This window comes from Apodemus sylvaticus, chromosome 10 (assembly GCF_947179515.1).
Source record: "Apodemus sylvaticus chromosome 10, mApoSyl1.1, whole genome shotgun sequence".
NCBI classification, from domain to species: domain Eukaryota; kingdom Metazoa; phylum Chordata; class Mammalia; order Rodentia; family Muridae; genus Apodemus; species Apodemus sylvaticus.
In genome coordinates, this window is record NC_067481.1 from 76,372,885 (window position 1) to 76,395,176 (window position 22,292).

General features: G+C 46.4%; 1 protein-coding gene across 3 annotated transcripts; it reads left to right on the top strand.

Moving 5' to 3' along the window:
• Positions 1-8,564: 8,564 nt before the first annotated feature.
• On the top strand, positions 8,565-16,183 carry LOC127694186 (immunity-related GTPase family M protein 1). Of its 3 annotated transcripts, XM_052195645.1 has the most exons (4): positions 8,565-8,983; positions 10,453-10,903; positions 11,877-12,102; positions 14,656-16,183. In XM_052195645.1, exons 3-4 carry the CDS (start codon positions 12,076-12,078, stop codon positions 15,856-15,858), a joined length of 1,230 nt encoding a protein of 409 aa, XP_052051605.1. In that variant the 5' UTR covers positions 8,565-8,983; positions 10,453-10,903; positions 11,877-12,075; the 3' UTR covers positions 15,859-16,183. The 3 variants fall into 3 exon arrangements, with proteins under 3 accessions (XP_052051605.1, XP_052051604.1, XP_052051606.1); XM_052195644.1 differs by lacking the exon at positions 10,453-10,903; XM_052195646.1 differs by lacking the exons at positions 10,453-10,903; positions 11,877-12,102.
• The last annotated feature ends 6,109 nt before the right edge of the window (positions 16,184-22,292 follow it).

A 22,292-nucleotide genomic window follows, 5' to 3' on the forward strand; every position in this document is an offset into this window, starting at 1 on the left:
TCTCTGGCAACCCCCAAGGGTCCAGGTTAGTTGACTCTGTTGATCTTCCAGTGGGGTCCTTATTCTCTTTGGGTTCTTCAATCCTTCCCCTGACTCTTCCACAAGACTTCCTAAGTTCCATTTAATGTTTGTGGGTCTCTGCATCTGTTTTGGTCAGCTATTGGGTAGAGCTTCTCAGAGGACAGTTTTGCTAGGATCCTGTCTGCAATCATAACAGAGCATCATTAATAGTGTCATGGATTGGTGCCCGCCCATAGGATGGGTCTCAGCCACAGAGCCTGCATGGACTCCGGAGCTTACCGGGTACATAGCACTTCCCTCTGTCCACATCATTGGTTGTCCATTCCCTCTGTCTCTGTTCTATCTTTGTCCCTGCAAATCTTGCAGGCAGGATACATATTAAGTTGAAGGTTTTGTGGATGGGTTGCTGTCCTTACCCTCCACTGAGAGTCTTATCTGGCTACTAGAAGTGACTACTACAGGATCGATACCCTCCACTGCTAGGAGTTTCAGCTAGAGTCACCCCTGTAGACACCTTTGCGTATCCCCACATCCCAGGTCTCTGGCATGTCCTAGAAATGCCATCCTCACCACCAGTTTCCATCTTCTCTCCCTGCTCTCCCTACACTTGGTCCCTCCCCACCCCATCCCAATTCCCCATCCCTTCCTCCACCCAGTTTCTTCTCTCAATCTACCTCTGATATCTATTTTACTTCCCTTTCTAAGAAAGATTCAACCAGCCTCCCTTGGGCTCTCCTTGTTATTTGGCTTCTTGGATCTGTGTGTTGTAGTGTGGTGATCCTGTACCGTATGGCTAATATCTACTTATAACTGAGTAAATACCATGTGTGACCTTTTGGGTCTGGGTTACCTCACTCTGAAGAGCTGTGTGCTTTCGCAGTTATGTCTACAGTGAAGGATTAGATGGAGCAATCATATTTTTAAAGCAGGATATCAGAAGCTCCAGTTCTGTGTGCCTCTTCTTCCTCCTCTTCCTCCTCCTCTCCCCCTCCTCCTCCCTTCTCCTTCTAGTCTTCTTCCCCTCCTCCTCTTATTCCTCTTCCTTTCCTCCCCTCCTTCCCTCCTCCTCCCTTCTCCTCTCTCCTCCTCCCTCCTCTTCCTATTCCCCTTCCCTTCTCCCCTCCTTCTGTTCCCCCTCCTCCTCCTATTCCTCCATCTCTGCCTCCAGACTTTCTAGTAGAAACTCAGAACTTCACACCTCACCCCTGTCTTTACTGAGAATCATTTGAGGATCTTTCCCTAGGGCCCTACCTAAGCCCTAGCACAACAAATACAGAGGGGGACACTCTCAGCCAACCATTGAACTGAGCACAGGGCCCTCAATGGAGGAGCTAGAGAAAGGACCCAAGGAGCTGAAGGGGTTTGCAATACCATAGGAGGAACAACAATATGAGCCACCCAGTACTTCCAGAGTTCCCAGGGACAAAGCCACCAACCAGAGAGTACACATGGAGTTACCCATGGCTCCAGACACATAGGCAGCAGAGGATGGTCTTTTTAGACAGCAAATGGAGGAGAAGCCCTTGGTCCTGGAAAGGCTCGATGCTGCAGGATAGAGGAATACCAGGACAGGGAAACAGAGAGGGTTGATTGGGGAACGGGGGGGGGGGGAGGAGATGGCTTATGGGATTTTCGGGGGTGGAGAAAGACACCAGGAAAGGGACATTTGAAATGTAGATAAAGAATATATCTAATAAAAAAACAAAAAGACAAGGAACAAATTTTGTTTATGGTTTAGAATGGGCTATAGTCTGTCTTAGTTAATGTTCTATTGCACTGATAAAACACTATGACCAAGGCAGCTTGAAAAAGAAAGCATTTGAGCCAGGTGGTGGTGACACACACCAGCAGACAGATTTCTGAGTTTGAGGCCAGCCTTATTTGTAGAGTGAGTTCCAGGACAGCTGGGACTAGAGGAACCATGCAGGGGGTGGGGGTGGAGGGAGAGACAGACAGATAGACAGGAAGAAAGGAAGGAAGGAAGGAAGGAAGGAAGGAAGGAAGGAAGGAAGGAAGGCAAGCACTTGACATTTGATTAGGAGTTTATAGCCACAAGCACAAGACAGGGAGAACTAACTGGAAATGTCATGGACTTTTGAAACCTCAAAGCCTGCCCCCAGTGATGCTATTGTGGATGCCAGGAAGTTCTTGCTGACCGGAGCCTGATATAGCTGTCTCCTGAGAGGCTCTGCCAAAGTCTGACAAATACTGAGGTGGATGTTCGAATGTTAGCAGCCAACAACTGGACGGAGCACAGGGTATAAAGGAGCTGGAGAAGGACTGAAGGAGCTGAGGGGGTTTTGCAACCCCATGGGGAGAGCAACAGTGTCAACCAGTCAGACCCCCCCCCCGCCCCAGAGCTCCTGGTGACTGAATACACATGGAGAGACCCATGGCACTGGCCGCATATGTGGCAGAGGATGGCCTTGTTAGACATCAATGAGAGGAGAGGCCCTTGGGCCTGAGGGTGTTCGATGCTCCAGTGTAGGAGAATGCCAGGGTTGGAAGGCAGGAGTGGGTGGGTCGGGGAGCACCCTCATAGAGGCAGAGGGAGGAGGGATGGGATGGGAGGTTCCAAAGGGGAGACCTGGAAAGGGGAAAACATTTGAAATGTAAATAAAGAAAATTGAGAGAGAGAGAGAGAGAGAGGAGAGAGAGAGAGAGAGAGAGAGAGAGAGAGAGAGAGAGAGAGACTAGATGGGGTGCTGATCAATTGACAGTCACTAGGTGGCACTGTATTGACTGTATTGCCTTTAAACAGAAATTGCTCAGACAGATTTACTCAGATGGTGAGTTGTGAGTTTGGTCATAGATTACACCCAGAGGGAAGCAAACATGACAACTTGTTGAAAGGATGTGAATGGAGTGAAAAATAAATTTCAACCTAGTTTGCACCACATTGACTACCATGTTAAATAAAATAAAATAGTTTTGCCTTTTTTCTAATAAGAGAAGAAAAGTATGCTTGTTAAATTTTTAACCAGTAAAAAAGAAAAGAAAAAAAGAAAAAGAGCCGGGCGGTGGTGGCGCACGCCTTTAATCACAGCACTTGGGAGGCAGAGGCAGGCAGATTTCTGAGTTGAGGCCAGCCTGGTCTACAGAGTGAGTTCCAGAACAGCCAGGGCTACACAGAGAAACCCTGTCTCAAAAAACCAAAAGAGAAAAGAAAAAAGAAAAAGTAGAAGTGGGGGGGTGTTACACAAAGGAAGGAATTTAGGAAGGGGATAAGAAAGGGAAATGGGGAATATGATTAAAATACATTATGTGTGTATATACATGCATGTGTATGTATGAATATGTATAACTGTGTATTCATGTATGTGAAAGAATAAATAAACTTAAAATACTTTTTGGATTGGAATTGGAGGATTAAGTGAAGAGGAAAGAAGAGAGGAACAAGGGAAGGAATACTGAGGAAGACAATTAAAACTAAGGGTCATTGGAGGGGTAGAATGGAAACCTGGTACAGTCGATGCTTCTTAAAATACGCGCGCGCGCGCACACACACACACACACACACATATATGAAGGTGATCTTAATTAAATAGCCATATACGGGGGGGAGACAGAACCCCAGCCGGATATCTCTCACCAAATGAAGCCTCCAATCACCCAAGCTTCTGCAAAGAACCCAAAACTGTTTACTGGTTGACTAAGACAGACTCGGAGGAAATGTCTTTGCTCTGTCTGGGGTGAAGAGATGACTCTCCAGAGAAGTCACACACTGAACCTTATCACCCTCTTTATCTATGCTGCACTATTAAGGCTAGAGGAAACAGGGGAAAAAGGAACCACAGTGACACCTACAGGCTGCTTAGGGAAAGAAGATTTTTTTCCCCTGTGTTTTTTGTAAAAATTTTTTTGAGTCTTCCATACATGAGTACTATATTCACACCATTTCTTATCTCCCTTTCCCCCTCCAATATCTCCCACATGCCTCCACTTCCGCTCAAATTCCTCTTCTTCTTTAATTTTTGTTGTTACACACACAAAAATTATGTTGTTATACCCCCAAACCCTTCTGAGTCCATTTAGTGTTGCTTGTAGGGGCGTTTAGGGTTGGTCACTTTCACTTGGGTCTACATAACCCATAATCCATCAGGAGTCTCATCCCTAGGGAAGACTGATTCTCCATGAAAAATTTTTTATCTGAAATATGGGATCCAGGGCAGAGTGAGTCCAATGTTAGAAAACCAAAATATTACATAAGAAAATATTCCACTGGATCTGTGAAGGTAGCATGACATGAAATGACAAAAGCTGAGATACTAACACACACACACACGATTTTGAAAAGTAGACAAAGAAAGACTATTCCGTCTCAATTGAATTATGCCATTGCCGTTAAGTACTGAGAGAAACTGCCTCCTCCGAGTAAGATCAGGGTGCTCAGATATTTTGCAGCATAGTCTTCCCGTGTCCAGGATCCAATAGCAGGCCATGGCCCAGAGAAGGCAGCTGCAGAAGAGATAAAATCCTTGCCAAGCCCCAACTGTAAGCTACTTGATGTCCTTGTGTGAGCCAAAGTGCAGTTCTAGATAGTGAAGAACTGAGGTGTGTCTCCGTGATAGCTGGAGTGCCACACATGACAGTTCGGGGAGATAAGTCACCTCTGTGGGTGCTGTGAGAAGCACCCACATGTGTGTCTGTGCGTGTGTGTGCCTCCATATGTGATAGGTGTGAGACCATGATTGACAGGTCACCCAGCTATGTACAAGAACCTGCTTCTCAAGAGAACAATGACTCTTTCTGTAAAGTGTAACATGGTGTGGTGATTAATGAACTGTACCAGGATGTCATTGTTGAACAAAAGGGTGGAAAGGCAAGTCTCCACACTTCAGTATCAGAGAAAGTAAACAGAGAAACGCCTGTACTGTATTTCTGTACTCGTTGGCTCTTTCCTTCCTTTCTGTGGTGAATGAATGATTAACCAAAGTAAGAGCCTACTAAGACAGGATCTTGAGTAACTCAGATGTCAAGAGCCTGTGCTGGTCTTGATAGTTCATGCCTTTAGTTCCAGCACTCAGGAGGCAGATGCAGGTGAACTCTGTAAGTTCAAGGCCAGCCTGGTCTACACTGAGAGTTCCAGGCCAAGGAGGGCCACAATGAGATTCTATGAGTCTTAGGTCGGGTTTCCATTGCTGTGAAGAATCACCATGACCAAGGCAACTCCTTTATAAAGGACAGCATTTAATTGGGGCTGGCTTACATGGTCAGGGGTTCATCCATTATCATCAAGGTAAGAAGCATGACAGCATCCAGGCAGACATGGTGCAGGAGGACCTGAGAATTCTACATCTTGTTCCGAAGACAAACAGGAGAAGACTGGCTTCCAGACAGCTAGGAGTAAGGTCTCTTAAAGCCCACTCCCACAGTGACACACTTCCTCCAACAAGGTCACACCTTCTGACAGTGCCACTCCCTGGGCCAAGCATATACAAACCACCACACTATGTCAAAAACATTTTTTTAAACAAGCACTTTCTATTCTTGCAAAGGACCCCAGGCTCAGGTTCCAGCACCCGTATGGTAGTTTACAACTGCTCTTAACTCCAGTTAGGACAGTTAGGGGATCTGGCTTCTTTTGGCCTCTGCAGGCACAATATACACACACATACACTGTGACTATACACAAAAGCAAAACATTCATATACATAGAATAAAAATAAATTAATCCTTTTTAAAAAATGCTAGCATCTTGCCGGGCAATGGTGGTGCACACCTTTAATCCCCAACACTTGGGAGTCAGAGGCAGGCAGATCTCTGAGTTCGAGGCCAACCGGGTTTATCGAGTGAGTTCCAGGACAGCCAAGGCTGTACAGAAAAAGGTTGTCTCAATCCCCCTACACACAAAAAACTCAGAATCCAAACCAGGCCTTCTCAGGTCACACCCATCTGTCTCTGTCCACCCTCAGGGTTGTATACAAGGGAGCCCAAGCTATCAGGGGCTATCAGCAACAAATCCCATGTGAGGGATACATATTAATCAAGTGAGATCCTCCTACCACTTCCTATACATCCCCAAGGTCACATGTCCCTTCCCCGAAGTGTAGGACACCCCTTACGCTCCTGCCATCCAGGGATCAGAAGGCCTCATACAGGTGTGTGCTATGGACCACTCAACAGTCCTGTGACATGGGACCTCCCCCTTCCCCTGAACCTGTTAAAAGGGACCCTCTACTCTGCCTTGAGGGCATGAACGTTCCTCAGAGCTTCCACCATACTGTCTTTCTATGGTGCTAATAATTCTTCTAATAATCTTTTCCCAAAAGGACACACAAATACACAGTAAAGAAGACAGTAACCATCTCTGAGTTTGAGATGATTGAACTTCCCACATTCTTTTCATAGCAAAATAGTTAAAATTTGTACCTTCTTTTTTTTTTGCTTATATGGATTTTTTTATTATTATTCCAAAAGTCTCACTGCAAAGCCCACGCTGGCCTGGAAGTCACTATTATACCACAAAATAATCTACATATCAAGCTCTTCTCCCCTCTGCCTTCTCAGCTGATAAGATTATGCATGTGTCCCTGTGGCGCAGTTCACACTCACAGCTTCTAAACTGGCCACCACCTGAACTTAGCCCTCAGCCTTGCCTAACTCCAGACTCCCACCCAAAGATTCCTGGCAAGTCATATTTTTAAGGACAGACTGCTTGCATTCTGATTATCCACTGTACACGCGGCATCCAGCCATTACATTATTCTGCCTTGAGGAACCTCTAACTGTTAGTATTCTGTCTAAGCTCCACCCCACACTTACCTGGCAACAGCCAGGTATACCCTGCCGTATAGACCTGGACCACTATAAAAGGGGCTACTTGCCCCTCCCCCCCCTCTCTCTCTCATAGCTCTCTCTCAATCACTCTCACCTCTCTGCTGCTCCTTGGGATCTCCTCCCCTCCCCCTCTCTCCACGTGATCATAGTCAGACTCCATTACTCTCTTCTCTCTCTCTCTCTCTCTCTCTCTCTCTCTCTCTCTCTCTCTCTCTCCCTCTCTCTGCCTTTCTCTACCACTAACTCCCATCCTCTATTCTATACCATGGCGGTGTGTGTGTGGTCCCTCAGGGGTAAGAGGTGCTTGGACATGGGCCCCCCTGGGCACCCCTTTCCCCCACACCCCCGTGCCATACTCCCTTAACCCCCATTCTCTCTTCTTAAGCCCCGTTCATTGATGCATTGGCCTTTCACTGACTAACACCCAATTATGACAAACCCTGCTGTGCCCAGCCTCAGTTCCTCCTCGGGAACAAGAGCCTGAGAGAACTGACCCTGAGCTCAAGGGACACACTGCCCCCTGGGGTAACGGAATTTCCTGAGTTGAAATGCTGGCTCACTGAGACAGAAGGTTCCAGAAACCCTCTTCCTGCCCTTCCTGCATTGTCCTCAGACCTGTTCCTGCTTGTTCTTATCGAAATCACATAAAGAAAGCAGGACATACAGATTGCCGAGTCTCGAAGACAGAGAGATCAAAATTAGCCAGAGATTTGCAGCAGCCTGGTTTCTCCTCAGGCTTTGGGGAGAAACTGAGGGCTTAGAGGAGATCAAAGAAGGACAGATTCTGACTTTCACTCAAACCCTCCAGTTCATTAAACAACAGGAATGTGAAAGCAGCTCCCACTAGCTCCTCTTCTCAGCAACTCAGCCTTTTCCAGTAAGGAGAAAGAGAAAGCCACCAGCAGAGGATCACATTTCTGGTCACTTGGAGGGGTGGCAGAGGGCTCCTTATAACCAGAGGGTCACATTGCCCAAACCTCAGGGCAATACTGAGCCTGCAATGGGCAGAAGTTGTGTCCGGGACACTGGAAAGGACCTGTGTGAGCCTCCCTCCTGCCTCCTAGCCCAATCTGTCTCCCTCCCCGCTCCTCTCTGCTCAGCTATGCGGTAAGAACTCTGTAGGTACAGAAAAACAGCAAAGAGAATAACAGAGCCCTGAAAGCAACTCGGCTCCTCTTCACCGCTCCCTTTGTCACTGTCACCTGTCCCCGCTTGCTAGAACACGTTTCTGCTTTCCTTCATGAGACCATCACACAGGGGTCAGTGCTTCTATGCTGTGGTCAAAGTGTCCAGCCCCTGCTTTTGCTCAGGTGTCCAACTCTCTAATAATCTACCTCCTGGATCTAAGAAAAATGAAATAGGCCCCCTCTCAGCTCGGACCCTCTTCCCTCTCTAACGCTAGCAAGGACAAGAGCCTGATTCTCCACTCCCCCGTGCTCTGTTAGTCTCCTTTATAAAGACAATGAGGCGAGGGTAATCAAGTGAGCCAGTAAACAGGGCAAATAATTATTCAGAACAAGGTCTCAGTGTAGCCTCCAAGCACCTGGGGGACCTGAGTTTGCACGATCTTGAGGTTAACATTGTGCAGGGGCCAGCATCTCCACAGGTGGTGTCCCTGTAAAGTAGCAGCAGGTTCAGACACAGGGAGCTCTGACGCTGGGCTGACTGTTAAAGTCCCTAAACAAACACAACTCCCACCCCAATGGCTCCACCCCCTACTCCTACCACCACCACCACCACCACCACCCTGACCCCTGTTGTCAGCACAGCCAGGCTCTGCTCCTCTCTGAAGACTACTACGCAGCTGGCCCAGCCTCGTCCTGAAAACTAGCCCATTTCAAGGAATAGAAACCGAAACCGACTCTCAATTAGAGTCCCCTCCCCTCTGGGCTCGGGCAAATAGATCTCAGATCTAGAAACCGAAGGGCAAAAAGTAAGATCTGCTTAAAGACCTGAGCCAGAAAGGACATCCACGCGATCAGACCTCGCCTTGGTCGGCTCCTCTCAGGACTCCAGACCTCTGCATCTCATCTCTAAACATCCAGGTCTGGATTCCAGTTATCTGAATCTCTACATAACTTCTGCCAGAGGACAGCAACATTTTTTTTTTCTAGGAAGGAAGGAGTGACGTTCCAGGAAGGCCACTAACATCAAATCACACATAATAACTCCTCTGGATCAGGTAAGTTAGTCTCTTAAATGTAGTTTGGCCACCTCCCCCCCCCCATCTTTCTTCCTTATAATATGAACGGTAAAACCACGAAAGCAGGTCATGTGACCTCGGGGGTCTGACTTCTTTTGCTCAGGTAGTGTCAGTGACGGCAGAGCCTCTCTCTGACTGTCTTCAGTACCACACAGCCCTGCACTGTCTTGGCTGCTCAGATCCAGCTAAGCCACCAGCCTGGGGCAAATGCCTATCTCACCTGCATATTCCTGGCCTTGTGGGTCTTCTAATGGTGGCTAAATTTGAAGAAGGAAGGCAGAGTGTGCCAACCCTTATTCTCTTGAAATCTAAGATGGTGCCTGTTGGTATCGCCACAAAATAAACACGCAAGATCAGATTGAACCACAGGCAATAATATCTAGGATACATGAAAAAATATAGGGGGGAAAATTTTTTTTATTCTTACCTGAACCACCCATGGGATAGGAACCTCAGGCTGGGTTTTGAATATAAGGCATCTTAATGACCTTTTTGTCTGACTCAATTAGAATTACTAATTTTATTATTAAGTATTTATTATTAAATTCAAAAAATTTAATTTTAATTATTTATTATTAAATTATTATTAACATTATTAATTATTAATGCAAATAAATGATTAATTACTTGCATTGGAGAAAGTGACTGTTTAAGGAACCACTTCATTCACTACTCTGTAAATGTATAGTTAATGAGGTGGGAGCCATCTTCCCAGAGTGTGTGGGTTCAGTACAGTCCCATTCGCCAAAAGGAAGTTTATCACACTTTCCAAAGATAAATACATATCGTGATTTTTCTCTGTCTTTCCTAATAGTGATCAAACAAGGAATACATGAGGGGTTTAGCACACATGAGGATACCGGTTCACAAAAGTTCTTGATTTTTGGTTCATTACTAGTCCAGTCTGGTTCCCAGGTTTCCATGAGTATTTCTGAGGGAGAATCATAATAGCTGTGTGATACCCAAATTACACATAGAGCCCTACACAGAAGAAAACCCATTTGTAAATTTTACATCAGGTGAGCCATGAAATGTATTTAGTGGGTTATGATTAGCATGGTTTTTTTGGTTGTTTGTTTGGGTTTTTTGTTTGGTTGGTTGGTTGGTTTGGATTGGTTTTGGTTTTTTCAAGACAAGGTTTCTCTGTGTAGCCCTGGCTGTCCTGGAACTCACTCTGTAGACCAGGCTGGCCTCAAACCTCTGCCTCCCAAGTGCTGGGATTAAAGACGTGTGCCACCACTGCATGTTTTCAAGTTAATTAATTGCAGTAGAAAATAGTGAAACTCGGCTCGATGAACTCAGTTGGAATAAAGTAGCGGCAGAGGGAAGTTTGTGGTCCCTGCCACCTTTCCTGCAGCTACAGACAAGTGTGTGCAAGCATGCTCTCCGGTCTGTGTCTGTTGGGAGACTCAGAAGAGGCTCTTCACGGGTCTGATTCTCTTTCCCAGATCGACAGCCACAAGGATCTATATTCTTCTATGGGGATCTTCAACCCTGTGCAGAGAAGTGAAATAAGAGTATAATCCGGCTATGATCCTCAAAAGCAGGAAGTCACTTGAGTCCCAGAATGAATTCTAGGGGCTCTTCGTAAATACTGGGTTGGTGTTCTGAGCCACAGTATCCCAAGGCTGTCTGCACCTACATTCCCGTTTGACGCCTGGAGGATCCTGAAGTTTTGCACAGTTATCCACGCCCTTTCCCAGTCTGCTTGTAATATATGGACTTCAGCAACCCTCCTGAGAGTTACGGGCTCCTGTGTGCAGCTGTGACCTGCACCATCCCCAACAGGGTCCAGTACCGGGGGCTCGGGTGTACAGGCGGATGGGAAGTCTCCATCTCCAGTCACGCTTGCATAAATAGTTCTGAGAAAAGCATGGTTTGCTCTCATCTTCTACTCTGGTGAGTGGAACTCACAGTCAGGTAAAGCAGATACAGAGCTAGACCCTGGCCAATGGCAGGCAAGGAGGAAGGGAGAGAACTGACTTGAGGACAAGACACGACTAAATGTCACCCAGCTTCTTCTCTCTGCCCCCCGGCTCTGCACGCCATTACAGAGTGTTCTCTCCTCCTGAAGTGTGTCCGGCTTCATTGCCCCTGGCTTCCAGCCAGCTGTCTCTCAGACCACACCAGCCCACGCGATGCCTTTCCACCCAGCTCAGGACCCCTTGACACTCTGAAGCAGGAAGGACAACCTTGACTGTTCCATCGCCAGTCTCACATAAGAACCGCTAGAGGAGGACCCTGAATGGTTTCTGTAGTCACAGAATTGACAGGCTTCCCCCTTTATACATATGTGATATGTGGTGGCAATCTTTCCCATATCCTCCCTCTCACTGAATTCTGGCCATCTTTTCCATCATTGATAAAGCATCTTAGTCAATTGATTAGAGTTTAACCCTAAACCAAGTTCTGTATAGTTGGAGAAGCTGAGGGTTTCTCCTTTATCATTGTAATTCAGTTACATGGTGCATATAAAAGAGGTCTCCAAAGAGAAAAATTGGTCTCCAAAATTATGAAATGTGTGTCCATATAAAGGGGAAGTGACAGCTGGTGACAGTGAGATCAGGGTTCCCAAAAAAAAAAAAAACCCAAAAAAGAAACATGGAGTCACATTGAAGGGATCAGCCTTTGGATTTCTTTTACACTCTGTGTATAATTCAGGACTAGTTCTTAGCCATAGTGTTATTTATAATCTCAGCATTAGGCAGACTGAGATAGGAGGATTATAAGTTTCAGGTCAGCCTGGGCTACAAAGTAAGACCCTGTATCCAAAAAAAAAAAAAAAAGAAAGAAAGAAAGAAAATACTATTTATTCATATGTCTCTATTTCGTTGCCCGCATTCAACAATAATGGATACCACTTATCTAATAGGGTTTGAGAAGTACTAAGAGAGATAAGGCATTCGAAGGAACCAACTCAGATTCACAGACACAGGACCTTCTCGCTGTGTGCTTAAAGTCTAAGAGTGGAGGAAGAACCCGAGGAACGGTTTCCTCAGAGACCCTAATAAAACCAGAGAGCCTCACCAGGGAGCCAAAAGGTCCACAGACAGCGTCACACGGATCTTGTCATGAAGCCATCACACAAGTCCTGCGAGGTGGGTAGCTCGACTTTCGGGTGCTTGAGGCAGAAAACTGGAGTTCCAAGAGTTGCAAAGAGCTGAGCTCCTCAAACACAGAGTGATCTCTTGACCACTGTCTTCTGCAGAGGAGGAATACAAGGCCCCAAGACTGGAGAGTAAGGCTATGGGAAGCAGATGGATCGTATACAGGTGCTGTTGCAGAAAAGGCATAAGTGAAAAGGGTACCCAAGGGGCAACAGAGATGGCCCAGTGGGTAAGAGTACTGGCTGCTCTTCCAGAGGTCCTGAGTTCAATTCCCAGCAACCACATGGTGGGTCCTAACCATCTGTAATGGGATCTCATGCTCTCTTCTGGTATGTCTGAAGAGAGACAGTATACTCACATACGTAAAATAATGCTTTTAAAAGAAAGGAAGAAAAGAAAAGAAAGGGGTATCGAAGCTGGAGGAGGCTGCAAGATGAAAAACTGCAATGTTGGGCATACTGGGGCCATGAGCATGTCCTACAGAGAATTCCTATTCTAGGTAAACCTCCTCCCTTGATGTGAGGACAAAACAAGTCTCCAGATGTTCCTGGGCACTCCCAGTGGGACAGAAAGGCTCTATTGGCAAAAGAAAGGCCTTGCATTTAGAATTGTTTTAATTTAGTGTGTGTGTGTGTGTGTGTGTGTGTGTGTGTGTGTGTGTGTGTGTGAGTGTGTGTGTGTCTGTCTGTCTGTCTGTCTGTCTGTCTGTCTGTCACAGGCTCAAGCACGCATGTGAGGGGTGGGTTGAAGGATAGCTTTCAAGAGTCTGTTCTCTTGGGCTGGAGAGGTAGCTCAGTGGTTAAGTGCACTGACTGCTCAAATCCCAGCAACCACATGGTGGCTCACAACTCTCTGTAATGAGATCTGATGCCCTCTTCTGGTGTGTCTGAAGATAGCTACAGTGAACTTATATATAATAAAGAAATCTTTAAAAGAAAAAAAAAGAGTCTGTTCTCTCTGCCCATTGTGAGTCGTTGGGATTGAACTCAGGTCATTGGATTCAGCAGCAAGTGCCCATAGCTACTGAACAATCTCACTAGCACTGAGTTATAGAACACTTTTATTTGTATTCATGCACAAGGAGAAAGGTAAATTTTAAGAGAGAATAGTATAACAATCACTCATGATAGGGGAACTTTTCAAGTCCATCAGTAACAAGCAATTTGTGTGCTGTAACATTTTGTAGAATCCACTTGGTTAGCGAGAAGACAGAGGCAGGTGGATCTCTGAGTTGGAGGCCAGCCTGGTTTACAGAGTAAGTTCCAGGACAGCCAGGGTCATCCATACAGAGAAACCTGTCTTGGAAAATAGTAAATAAATGAATAAATAAATATCCACTTGTTGATTTCCCAAACCAATTCTCTTCTCAGCCATGCCCTACTCCCACGAATGCTATCATTTCATTGCAAGGAATCAGCCAATCAGCCAATAAGAAAAATCTTTTCCTTTAATCCCAGCACTTGGGAGGCAGAGGCAGGTGGATTTCTGAGTTCGAGGCCAGCCTGGTCTACAGAGTGAGTTCCAGCACAGCCAGAGCTACACAGAGAAACCCTGTCTCAAATAAACAGAAAGAAAGAAAGAAAGAAAGAAAGGAAGGAAGGAAGGAAGGAAGGAAGGAAGGAAGGAAGGAAGGAAGGAAGGAAGGAAGGAAGAAAGAGAAAGAAAAATCTGCTTTTGTACATCAACTTATGCACCCTCAGTAACAATAACACTCCCAACAGGAATGCACAGGAATGTACAAACAGAAGTAACAAAGCATCAGTAGTAGGCCATTTAGAAATTGTCTTGTTTTATTTCTTAAAGCTTGTGGGAGATGAGCATTTACTAGAAGAAAGGTGATCCCAAATAAAAACATCATTTAAAGAGGCAGACGGATTTCTGAGTTCAAGGCCAGTCCAGCCTGGTCTACAGAGTGAGTTCCAGGACAGCCAGGGCTACACAGAGAAACCCTGTCTCTAAAAACGAAAACAAAAACAAAAGAAAAAAAAAAGAAAAGAAATCATTTGAAAGAGGAAAGGCCTGGAATCCCAGCACTCTGGGAAGCAGAGGCAGGCAGATTTCTGAGTTTGAGGCCAGCCTGGTCTACAGAGTGTGTTCCAGGACAGCCAGGGCTACACAGAGAAACCCTGTCTCGAGAGAAGAAAAAAAAAAGAGGAGAGTGTGTACTTTTTAGAAAAGAATAACTGAATTATCCTTAAGGCCTGCAGGCCCTCCCTCACCAGCACTTGGCTTAGTCAGGAGAGCAGGCCGCTAGTGCTTGCAGTTGTTGCTCCTGTCTTCTCATTTAGATTGATACAGGGGCCTGTGTGACCCGGTGACATCTGCTGTCCTGCTCCTGGAGTAGAGCCCTTCACACACAGCTGCACAGCCATCCCCAGGAATGTCATTCTGTGGTGTGCAGCCGTCTCCTGAATTGCTCTGTTTGTAAACGAAGCGTCGTTGCGACTTCTCTGGTTGTGTGTCTGAAACCCTGAAGCTGTACTGTATACCTGTCGATCCGTCGACCATCCTGTGTCTAACACCCCAACTCATCTACTCCTACAGGCTGCTCCGCTGCTCCCCAACATGGCAGAGACCCACTATGCTCCTCTGAACTCGGCCTTCCCCTTTGTCACGTCATACAAAACAGGCTGCAGCAGTTTACCTGAGATCAGCAGGAGCACTGAAAGAGCTTTAAAAGAAGGAAAACTACTGGAACTGGTCTTTGGAGTCAAGGAGACTGTGGCAACACTGTCCCAAATTCCAGTGACCATCTTTGTGACTGGGGACTCGGGCAATGGTATGTCATCTTTCATCAATGCGCTTCGAATCATTGGTCATGAGGAAGATGCCTCGGCTCCCACTGGGGTGGTGAGGACCACGCAGGTGCGGGCTGAGTACTCTTCACCCCAGTTTCCCAATGTAGTACTGTGGGACCTACCTGGATTGGGGGCCACAGCCCAAACCGTAGAGAGCTATATGGAAGAGATGAAATTCAGCACTTGTGACTTGGTCATCATCATCACCTCAGAGCAGTTCAGTTCGAATCATATGAAGCTGTCCAAAATCATCCAGAGCATGGGGAAGAGGTTCTATATTGTCTGGACCAAGCTGGACAGGGACCTCAGCAGGAGTGCCCTATCAGAGATCCGGCTCCTACAGGATATCCAGGAGAATATCAGGGAGAATCTCCAGAAGGAGCGGGTGAAGGAGCCCCCCATCTTCCTGGTATCCAATCTAGACCCTTTACTGCATGACTTCCCAAAGCTTAGGGACACACTTCACAAGGACCTCTCCAACATCAGGTGCTGTGAACCCTTAAAGACCCTTGATGGCATTTACGCGAAGATCCTTGGTGATAAAGTAGCTGTCTGGAATCAGAGGATAGCCAACGAGTGCCTGAGGAATTCTCTCGGTGTCAGCGATGACAACGACATGGGGGAGTGTCTGAAAATGTACCGACTGATATTTGGTGTAGATGACGAATCGCTTCAGCAGGTAGCCCAGAGTATGGGGACGGTCCTCATGGAGTACAAGGCCAACATGAAGTCCCAAAACTTTGACACTCTCCGCAGAGAGGACTGGAAACTGAAGCTGATGACCTGTGTTGTTGTGAAGGCATTCTTCTGTTTGTTTGGATTTCTTCCAGGCTTATCCTGCTGCCTCAGACGCATGAAACACAAACGCATGCTTCTCTTAGTTGCCCAGGACACCAAGAACATCCTGGAGAGAATCCTGAGGGACTGTGTCTTCCCTCCGCAAATCTAGTGGGCGGGTGGCCCTTCTTCTCACACGGAAGCCCGATTACCTGAGGGTCCTCTTCCCTAGATCCCTTATTTTGCAACTAGAAATCAAGAGAGATAACGCTTCCTGTAAGGGTCTTAGATTCTTTGAGAGGAGTTAAAATCACTCATTTCCCCTGCCTTGATTCTAATGCCTTGTTCAACTGAGGGACAGGGACAAGTAGTGATTAAAAATCATTGACCATGATTCTTAGATTTGGAATACAGAAATCTCGTTTTCGGGTATTAAGTGTGATATATGTTTAAATCAAATTTTCTCTCAAACAATAAAGTCGGTTCCTCTTCATGAATGCCTTTGTATTATCTCTCTCCTTCCTTCCCCTAGATAACCCTGTTAAGGACTCATTTGGTACAGAGGAACACTTGCTTCACGTTTGGAAGCAGCAGAAGATTGTGGTAGCAAGTGTTTTCTGGATTCTATGTAGTACCAGGGACAGAACTCCAGACGGCATTCCTTTTTTTGTTTGTTTGTTTGTTTGTTTTTGTTTTGGGTTTTTTTGTGTTATTTTTTCCAAGACAGGGTTTCTTTGTGTAGCTGTCCTGGAACTCACTCTGTAGACCAGGCTAGCCTCGAACTCAGAAATCCGCCTGCCTCTGCCTCCCAAGTGCTGGGATTACAGGCGTGCACCACCACCGCCCAGCTCCAGACGGTATGCCTAATGCAAGGTGGTAACCTGTCACACATTCAACTGCCAGGTCCCCAAAACCAGTGTCTTAAGAGGGAACTTGGGTGACTGTCACAGCATGAGTGACTGTCACAGCAAGGGAGCAATGGTGTCAGTGGAGTTCAGGCTAGACCATTTGAGGAGAATTTGCTTAGGCTATCTCTTCCAAGTGTGTGATAAGAGCTCAAAGAGATTGCCCAAAGTGAGTGTTGACTCTTGAACCAACACAGTGAAGACTGACCTTCGCCAAGGCCTCAGAGGGTAGCGAACTACCCAAGGTTGGGTGATACAAAGGGAAATGAGGTTTATAACATATTGTTCTTGGATCTAGATAGATGGACCTGTGGGTAGGACATTTGCTGCTCTTCCAGAGGATCTGAGATCTGTTCCCAGCATTCACAGCAGGTGACCACAACTACCTGTAATTCCAGGGAATCCAATGATATCTTCTGGCCTCTGCAGGCATCCACACTTAGGTGGTATATGCTCATACAGACATGCACACTGAAGGCAGGTGTGGTGGCACATGACCTTAATCCCAGCACTCAGGAGGCAGAGGTGGGTAGATCTCTTTGAGTTTGAGGCCAGCCTGGTGCATGGTGAGTTCCAGGATAGCCAGGACTGTTATACAGAGAAACCCTGTAGGGTTGGCATCTGATGAGGGGCACATCCTGGATAGGATCAGAAGGGTAGATGCAGGATCACGTGTGGAAAGGCTCGTGTAGGAAAGAGGAAGCCAGGCAGCTTTAAAGCCCAGTCTATCCCTTTCGTATAACAGCCAGCTCTTATGGGGGAGTAAGTCAGCATAAAAGAAAACCACAAGTCTCTTCCAGGGACAATGGCCCCAGGGCATAATTACGATCCTCGAGGCACTCTTCTTAAAGGTTCCCCTATTTTCACACCACCACAATGAAGACCATCCTTAAGCACCAGGAAAACAAAGTAGTAGATTATTATTATTATTATTATTATTATTAGTTCTTGACAACAACAACCAGCTATAAGAAAGCTGCGTCTGAGGTAAAGGGAAGTCATGTGGTTCCAGGTCCCAGGAAGAAGAGCAGGAAGAACCCAACCCCTGTCCTTCATGCCAACTGGCCAACAACAGCCTCTCTCTAGAGTGGCTGATCATTGGAACCCGACACCATGATCTGCAAACAGGCTTCATTCATAACCATCCTGGGATGCAGGCAGCCCAGGAGCTGCTGCGCAGATGTGCCCCTGAGGATGAGATTATAGATTCTGTTCCCTACAGCCGGTGAGCCATTGGCATTCCCAAAAGCGTGGGGGATAGAGGCGAGCCAGCCCTGGAGTGTTTTAAAACTATTTCAAAACAGGTGTGCAGCGCATATATATTATAAAACAAGTGTGTATACTATTGGTATACAAAGCAGCAAAAAATTGTATTGATTTAAGGGATGGTTCTGGATAAGGAGTGAGTGAGTTCAAGCCATACCCACAGCCTGCTGCCTTTTTAGCAGTTTTGCAGGCCTGGAGCAGATGCCTCTCCTCATCTCAGTTACAAACCTGTAATCTGTCCGTACCTCCGTGAAGAACCCCATGAGCAACAAGTGGTATCAGTTCATGATAATTTACCACAGCTACTACGTAGATCAGAAATCTATTTATCTCCCACGATGACCATTGCAGTCCCTTAAAGCTCAGTGACTAGACTAGATGCTTCACTGAGAACTGCGTGGGTGTCTCTCCCTTCATTTCCCACAAACATCCAGGTAGTTGCTGGGAATTGAACTCAGGACCTCTGGAAGAGCAGTCAGAGGCTCTTAACTGCGGAGCCGTCTCTCCAGTCGCCTTCATTTCTTTATTTCCAAGACTCTTCCTTTTCCTTTTATCCAATATATACATCCTTTCCTCTGTGAAAGTCATTCGAGATAACCCAGACTGATCGGGCTAAGACCTTGGAAAAGGAGGAGAGAGCCGTGTGCAGTGGGAGGGGAGGAAGCCGGAAGTAAAGATGGCTGTATCTTTAATACACGGGTTTTCTGACAGCAAATCCAGGCGAAAGCAGAATGTCGAATTCCTGATCAGGTCATTGAGTTCAGAAAGGGAGTGCTTCCGGGACCAGAGCACAGCAAACAGAGGCCTGGTGGGGGAAGAAAGGGCTTGCTCTTCTATCAGCGGGGAAGTGTGTAGCCAGAAAGCATAAAGGCACCGGGAAGCCCTCAGCCTTGTTTCTTAGCCAGATGTGAAGTCATCAAAAGGTTTTAATTAAAAACAAGAAAAGCACCAGGCTTACTCTGCCACAGAAAAAAATATTCCTCCTTTATTCTCCTTGGTCTAGTCCAAAAGTTTAAAACAGCCGGGCAGTGGTGGCACACTCCTTTAATCCCAGCACTTGGGAGGCAGAAGCAGAGGCAGAGGGATTTCTGAGTTCGAGGTCAGCCTGGTCCACAGAGTGAGTTCTAGGACAACCAGGGCTACATAGAGAAACCCTGTCTCAAAAAAAAAAAAAAACACAGAAGTTTAAAACAAAATTGCCCCACAAAGATCCAGTCTGGTAAATGTAAACTGTAGGAAATGATGGAAGAATCACATTTGTACTTAATTGTCAAGAAAATAATTAAACTCTTAGTTCTTTTTCTTTTTCTTTCACTCAAGTTTTTTTTTTTTTTTCTGTTTGCTGATTTGCTTGCTTTTTTTCATTTTTTGAGACAGGGTCTCACTATGTATTGGACTTTTCCGAAACCTCACATGTAGACTAGGCCGACCCCAATTTCAGAGATCTACGTGCCTCTGCCTCCATGATGCTGGCGTTGAAGGCATACATAATTATACCTGGGCCTCTAGTTACTCGTTTACTGCTGGAACAAAACACCATGACCAAAAGAACTTAGAAAAGAAAGTGCTTAGTTGGGCTTACAGATTCAGAAAGTTATAATCCCAGATGGCAGCGCAAAAACACGGTGGCAGGGACCTTAGAGTGTTCACATCTCCTGATTGCCTTAGTGAGGGTTTCCATTGCTGTGAAAAGATGCCACGACCAAAGCAACTCTTATAAAGGACAACATTTAGTTGGGGCTGGCTTACAGGTTCTGAGATTCAGTCCATTATCATCACGACAGGAAGCATGGCAGCGTCCACACAGACTTGGTGATAGAGGAGCTAAGAGTTCTACATCTTCACCCAAAGGAAGCCAGGAGCAGACTGCCTCACAGGGAGCTAGGAAGAGCATCTCAAAGCCCATCCCCACACTGACACGCCTCCTCCAACAAGGCCACACCTCCTAATAGTGCTGTCAGCATTCTCCACCCACCGTTACCTGGCAACAGCCAGGTATGCTCCGCCCCACAGTTACCTGGCAACAGCTAGGGAGGCCTGAATCACTAAAAGGGGCTGCTTGCCCCTCCCTCTCTTACTCCTACTTCCTGCTTGCTTCTCTTAGGCTCTTCCTTTCCCCTTCCCTTCCCCGCCTCTCTCCATGGTCACGGCCCGGCCTCTACTTCTCTACTCTCTCCTTCTTTCTGCCTTTCTCTGCCTCTACTACCCTCTTAACTCCCCCTCCCTATTCCCTGAATAAACTATTCTATACTATACCATCCTGTGGCTGGGCCCTCATTTGGGAAGAGATGCCTTGGCACGGGCCCGCTGAGGCACCCCCTTCCCCCACACTTCCCCACGCCCCCAAAGAACATATTCTTCTACTTCTTTATCTTTTTATAAACACATCAAAGTGCCAACTCCTGGGCTAAGCATATTCAAGTCACCATTCTGATCCTCAGGCAGGAGACAGAGCTAACTGGGAAGGCCTAGACTGTGGAAACCTCAAAGCCTGCCCCCAGTGACACACCTACTTCAACAGGAGTTGAAGGTGTCCAACAGGAGTAGGAGGTGTCCCCTAATAGTCCCCAAACAGTTCCGTGAACTGGAGACCAAGCATCCAAATATATGAATGGGGCCGTTCTCATTCAACACGCACAGCTGTGCGTAAAGGGATGTTAAGATACAAATGGACTGCTACGTAAGACACTTTTCATTCTGATCTATACAAATAATTTTTTAAAAAAGCTTACCCTGAGCATGGTGGCACACGCCTTTCATCCCGGCACTCAGGAGAGAGAGGCCAGTGTATTTCTGTGAGTCTGAGTCTAGCCTGGTCTACATAGTGAATTCTGGGACCAGGGCAAGGTAGAAAGACTGTCTCAAAAAATAAAATAAAATAAAATAAAATCCTAGTACTCTGGAGGCAGAAGCAGGAAGATCTCTGAGTTCAAGTCCAGCCAGGTCTACAGAGTGCATTCCAGGACAGCCAGGGCTACACAGAAAAACCTTGTCTCAAAACAAACAAATAAAAGACACCTTACAGTTGGGCCTTGGTGGCACATGCCTGTAATTCCAGTACTTAGGAGGCAGAGGCAGGTGGATTTCTGAGTTCGAGGACAGCCAGGGCTACACAGAAAAACCAAAAAAAAAAAAAAAAAAATCTTACAGTGGCACTTTGTCAGATAAGTCTTTACATTTTTATGTACTAAAGACACAATTATGTGAATACTTCTAGTAAAGATCATTTTGTAATTTAATTTAATTTTTTCTACATATACAATCATAATGACTATATATTTATGGGTTATGACATGTGTGTATTAGATAACAATTAACTCATATTCTACATATGCATTACTTCAAGGCCACAGCGCAGCATTTTTATCACTTCTGCAGGAGTGTGAAACCTGGTCTCTAGGAAACAGTGAGGCAGTTAGAGGATCTAAGGTCTGACATCTAACAAAATCTGGAGGTTTCCGTCCTCCAGTAGCTGAAGGAGAACCTTGCGGCCCTACCTAGTGCCTGCTTCCATGTTCCTGGGCAGGCAGGCAAGTCAGGCTTGTGTGCAAGCATGGCGGCCAGCCTGGCCCAGGCCAGTCTCACACAAAATCCACATACACTGCGCCTCTGGGACATATTCTCACTGCAATAGTGAACTTTTTTTTTCCGAGACAGGGTTTCTCTGTGTAGCCCTGGCTGTCCTGGAACTCACTCTGTAGACCAGGCTGGCCTGGAACTCAAAAATCCACCTGCCTGTGCCTCCCAGAGTGCTGGGATTACAGACGTGTGCCACCACCGCCTGGCAATAAAGATTTTCTTAACAAATCAATAACAATCTAACTGGTTTATCTTGATCCCAGCATGTAGACCTGAGCCATCACTGATGCCCTGTTCACACTGACAGGAGAGTACCAAGTTTATACCTTAGTGAGAACGTCCTGGTACCCTGAGAACATCCAAAAGTCAGGATGGACAGAGTCAAAAGTCTCCTATGCGCCGCTCTCCTCCGACGCTTCCTTCTCTCTCCCCTCAAACACTCTGTCAAGGCCTGGCCCACAATTCCGCTGAGCCTGTATCTCAAGACAACTTACTTCTCTGTCGTGAATGAATATCGATTTCTTCTCAAGCAGCCTTTATCATCACTTGGGCATCAGTTGCCAAGAAAGGGGGAGGGAAGAACTGTTGGTTATTTCTGAGGCAATTAAGAGGAGAGGAAAACTGTATGTCCCTGCTTCAGAGGAGCCCGGTCTTCTCAGGGCCGCAGACGGTGAGATCAGGAGCCCCCTGTGATCTCCGGGAATCCCTATCTCTAGTGTCCGCCTGAGTGGCCGTTCTGTTTTATTTCACAGTGAGTTCTGCCCTTTGACCATGTATTCCTTTGAGTTTGGTTAGTGGGAGAGATGTCGTTCTTCCAGATCGCCGGAAGTGTTTGTGGGACTCCTGGCAAGAGCCC

What these genes read in the sequence shown, in the direction of transcription:
- LOC127694186 (XM_052195645.1), top strand. Translation starts at nt 12,076, where the DNA reads ATGAAGCCATCACACAAGTCCTGCGAG. An exon ending in CATCACACAAGTCCTGCGAG is followed by an intron (nt 12,103 to 14,655) that starts GTGGGTAGCTCG and finishes CTACTCCTACAG; the next exon opens with GCTGCTCCGCTGCTCCCCAA.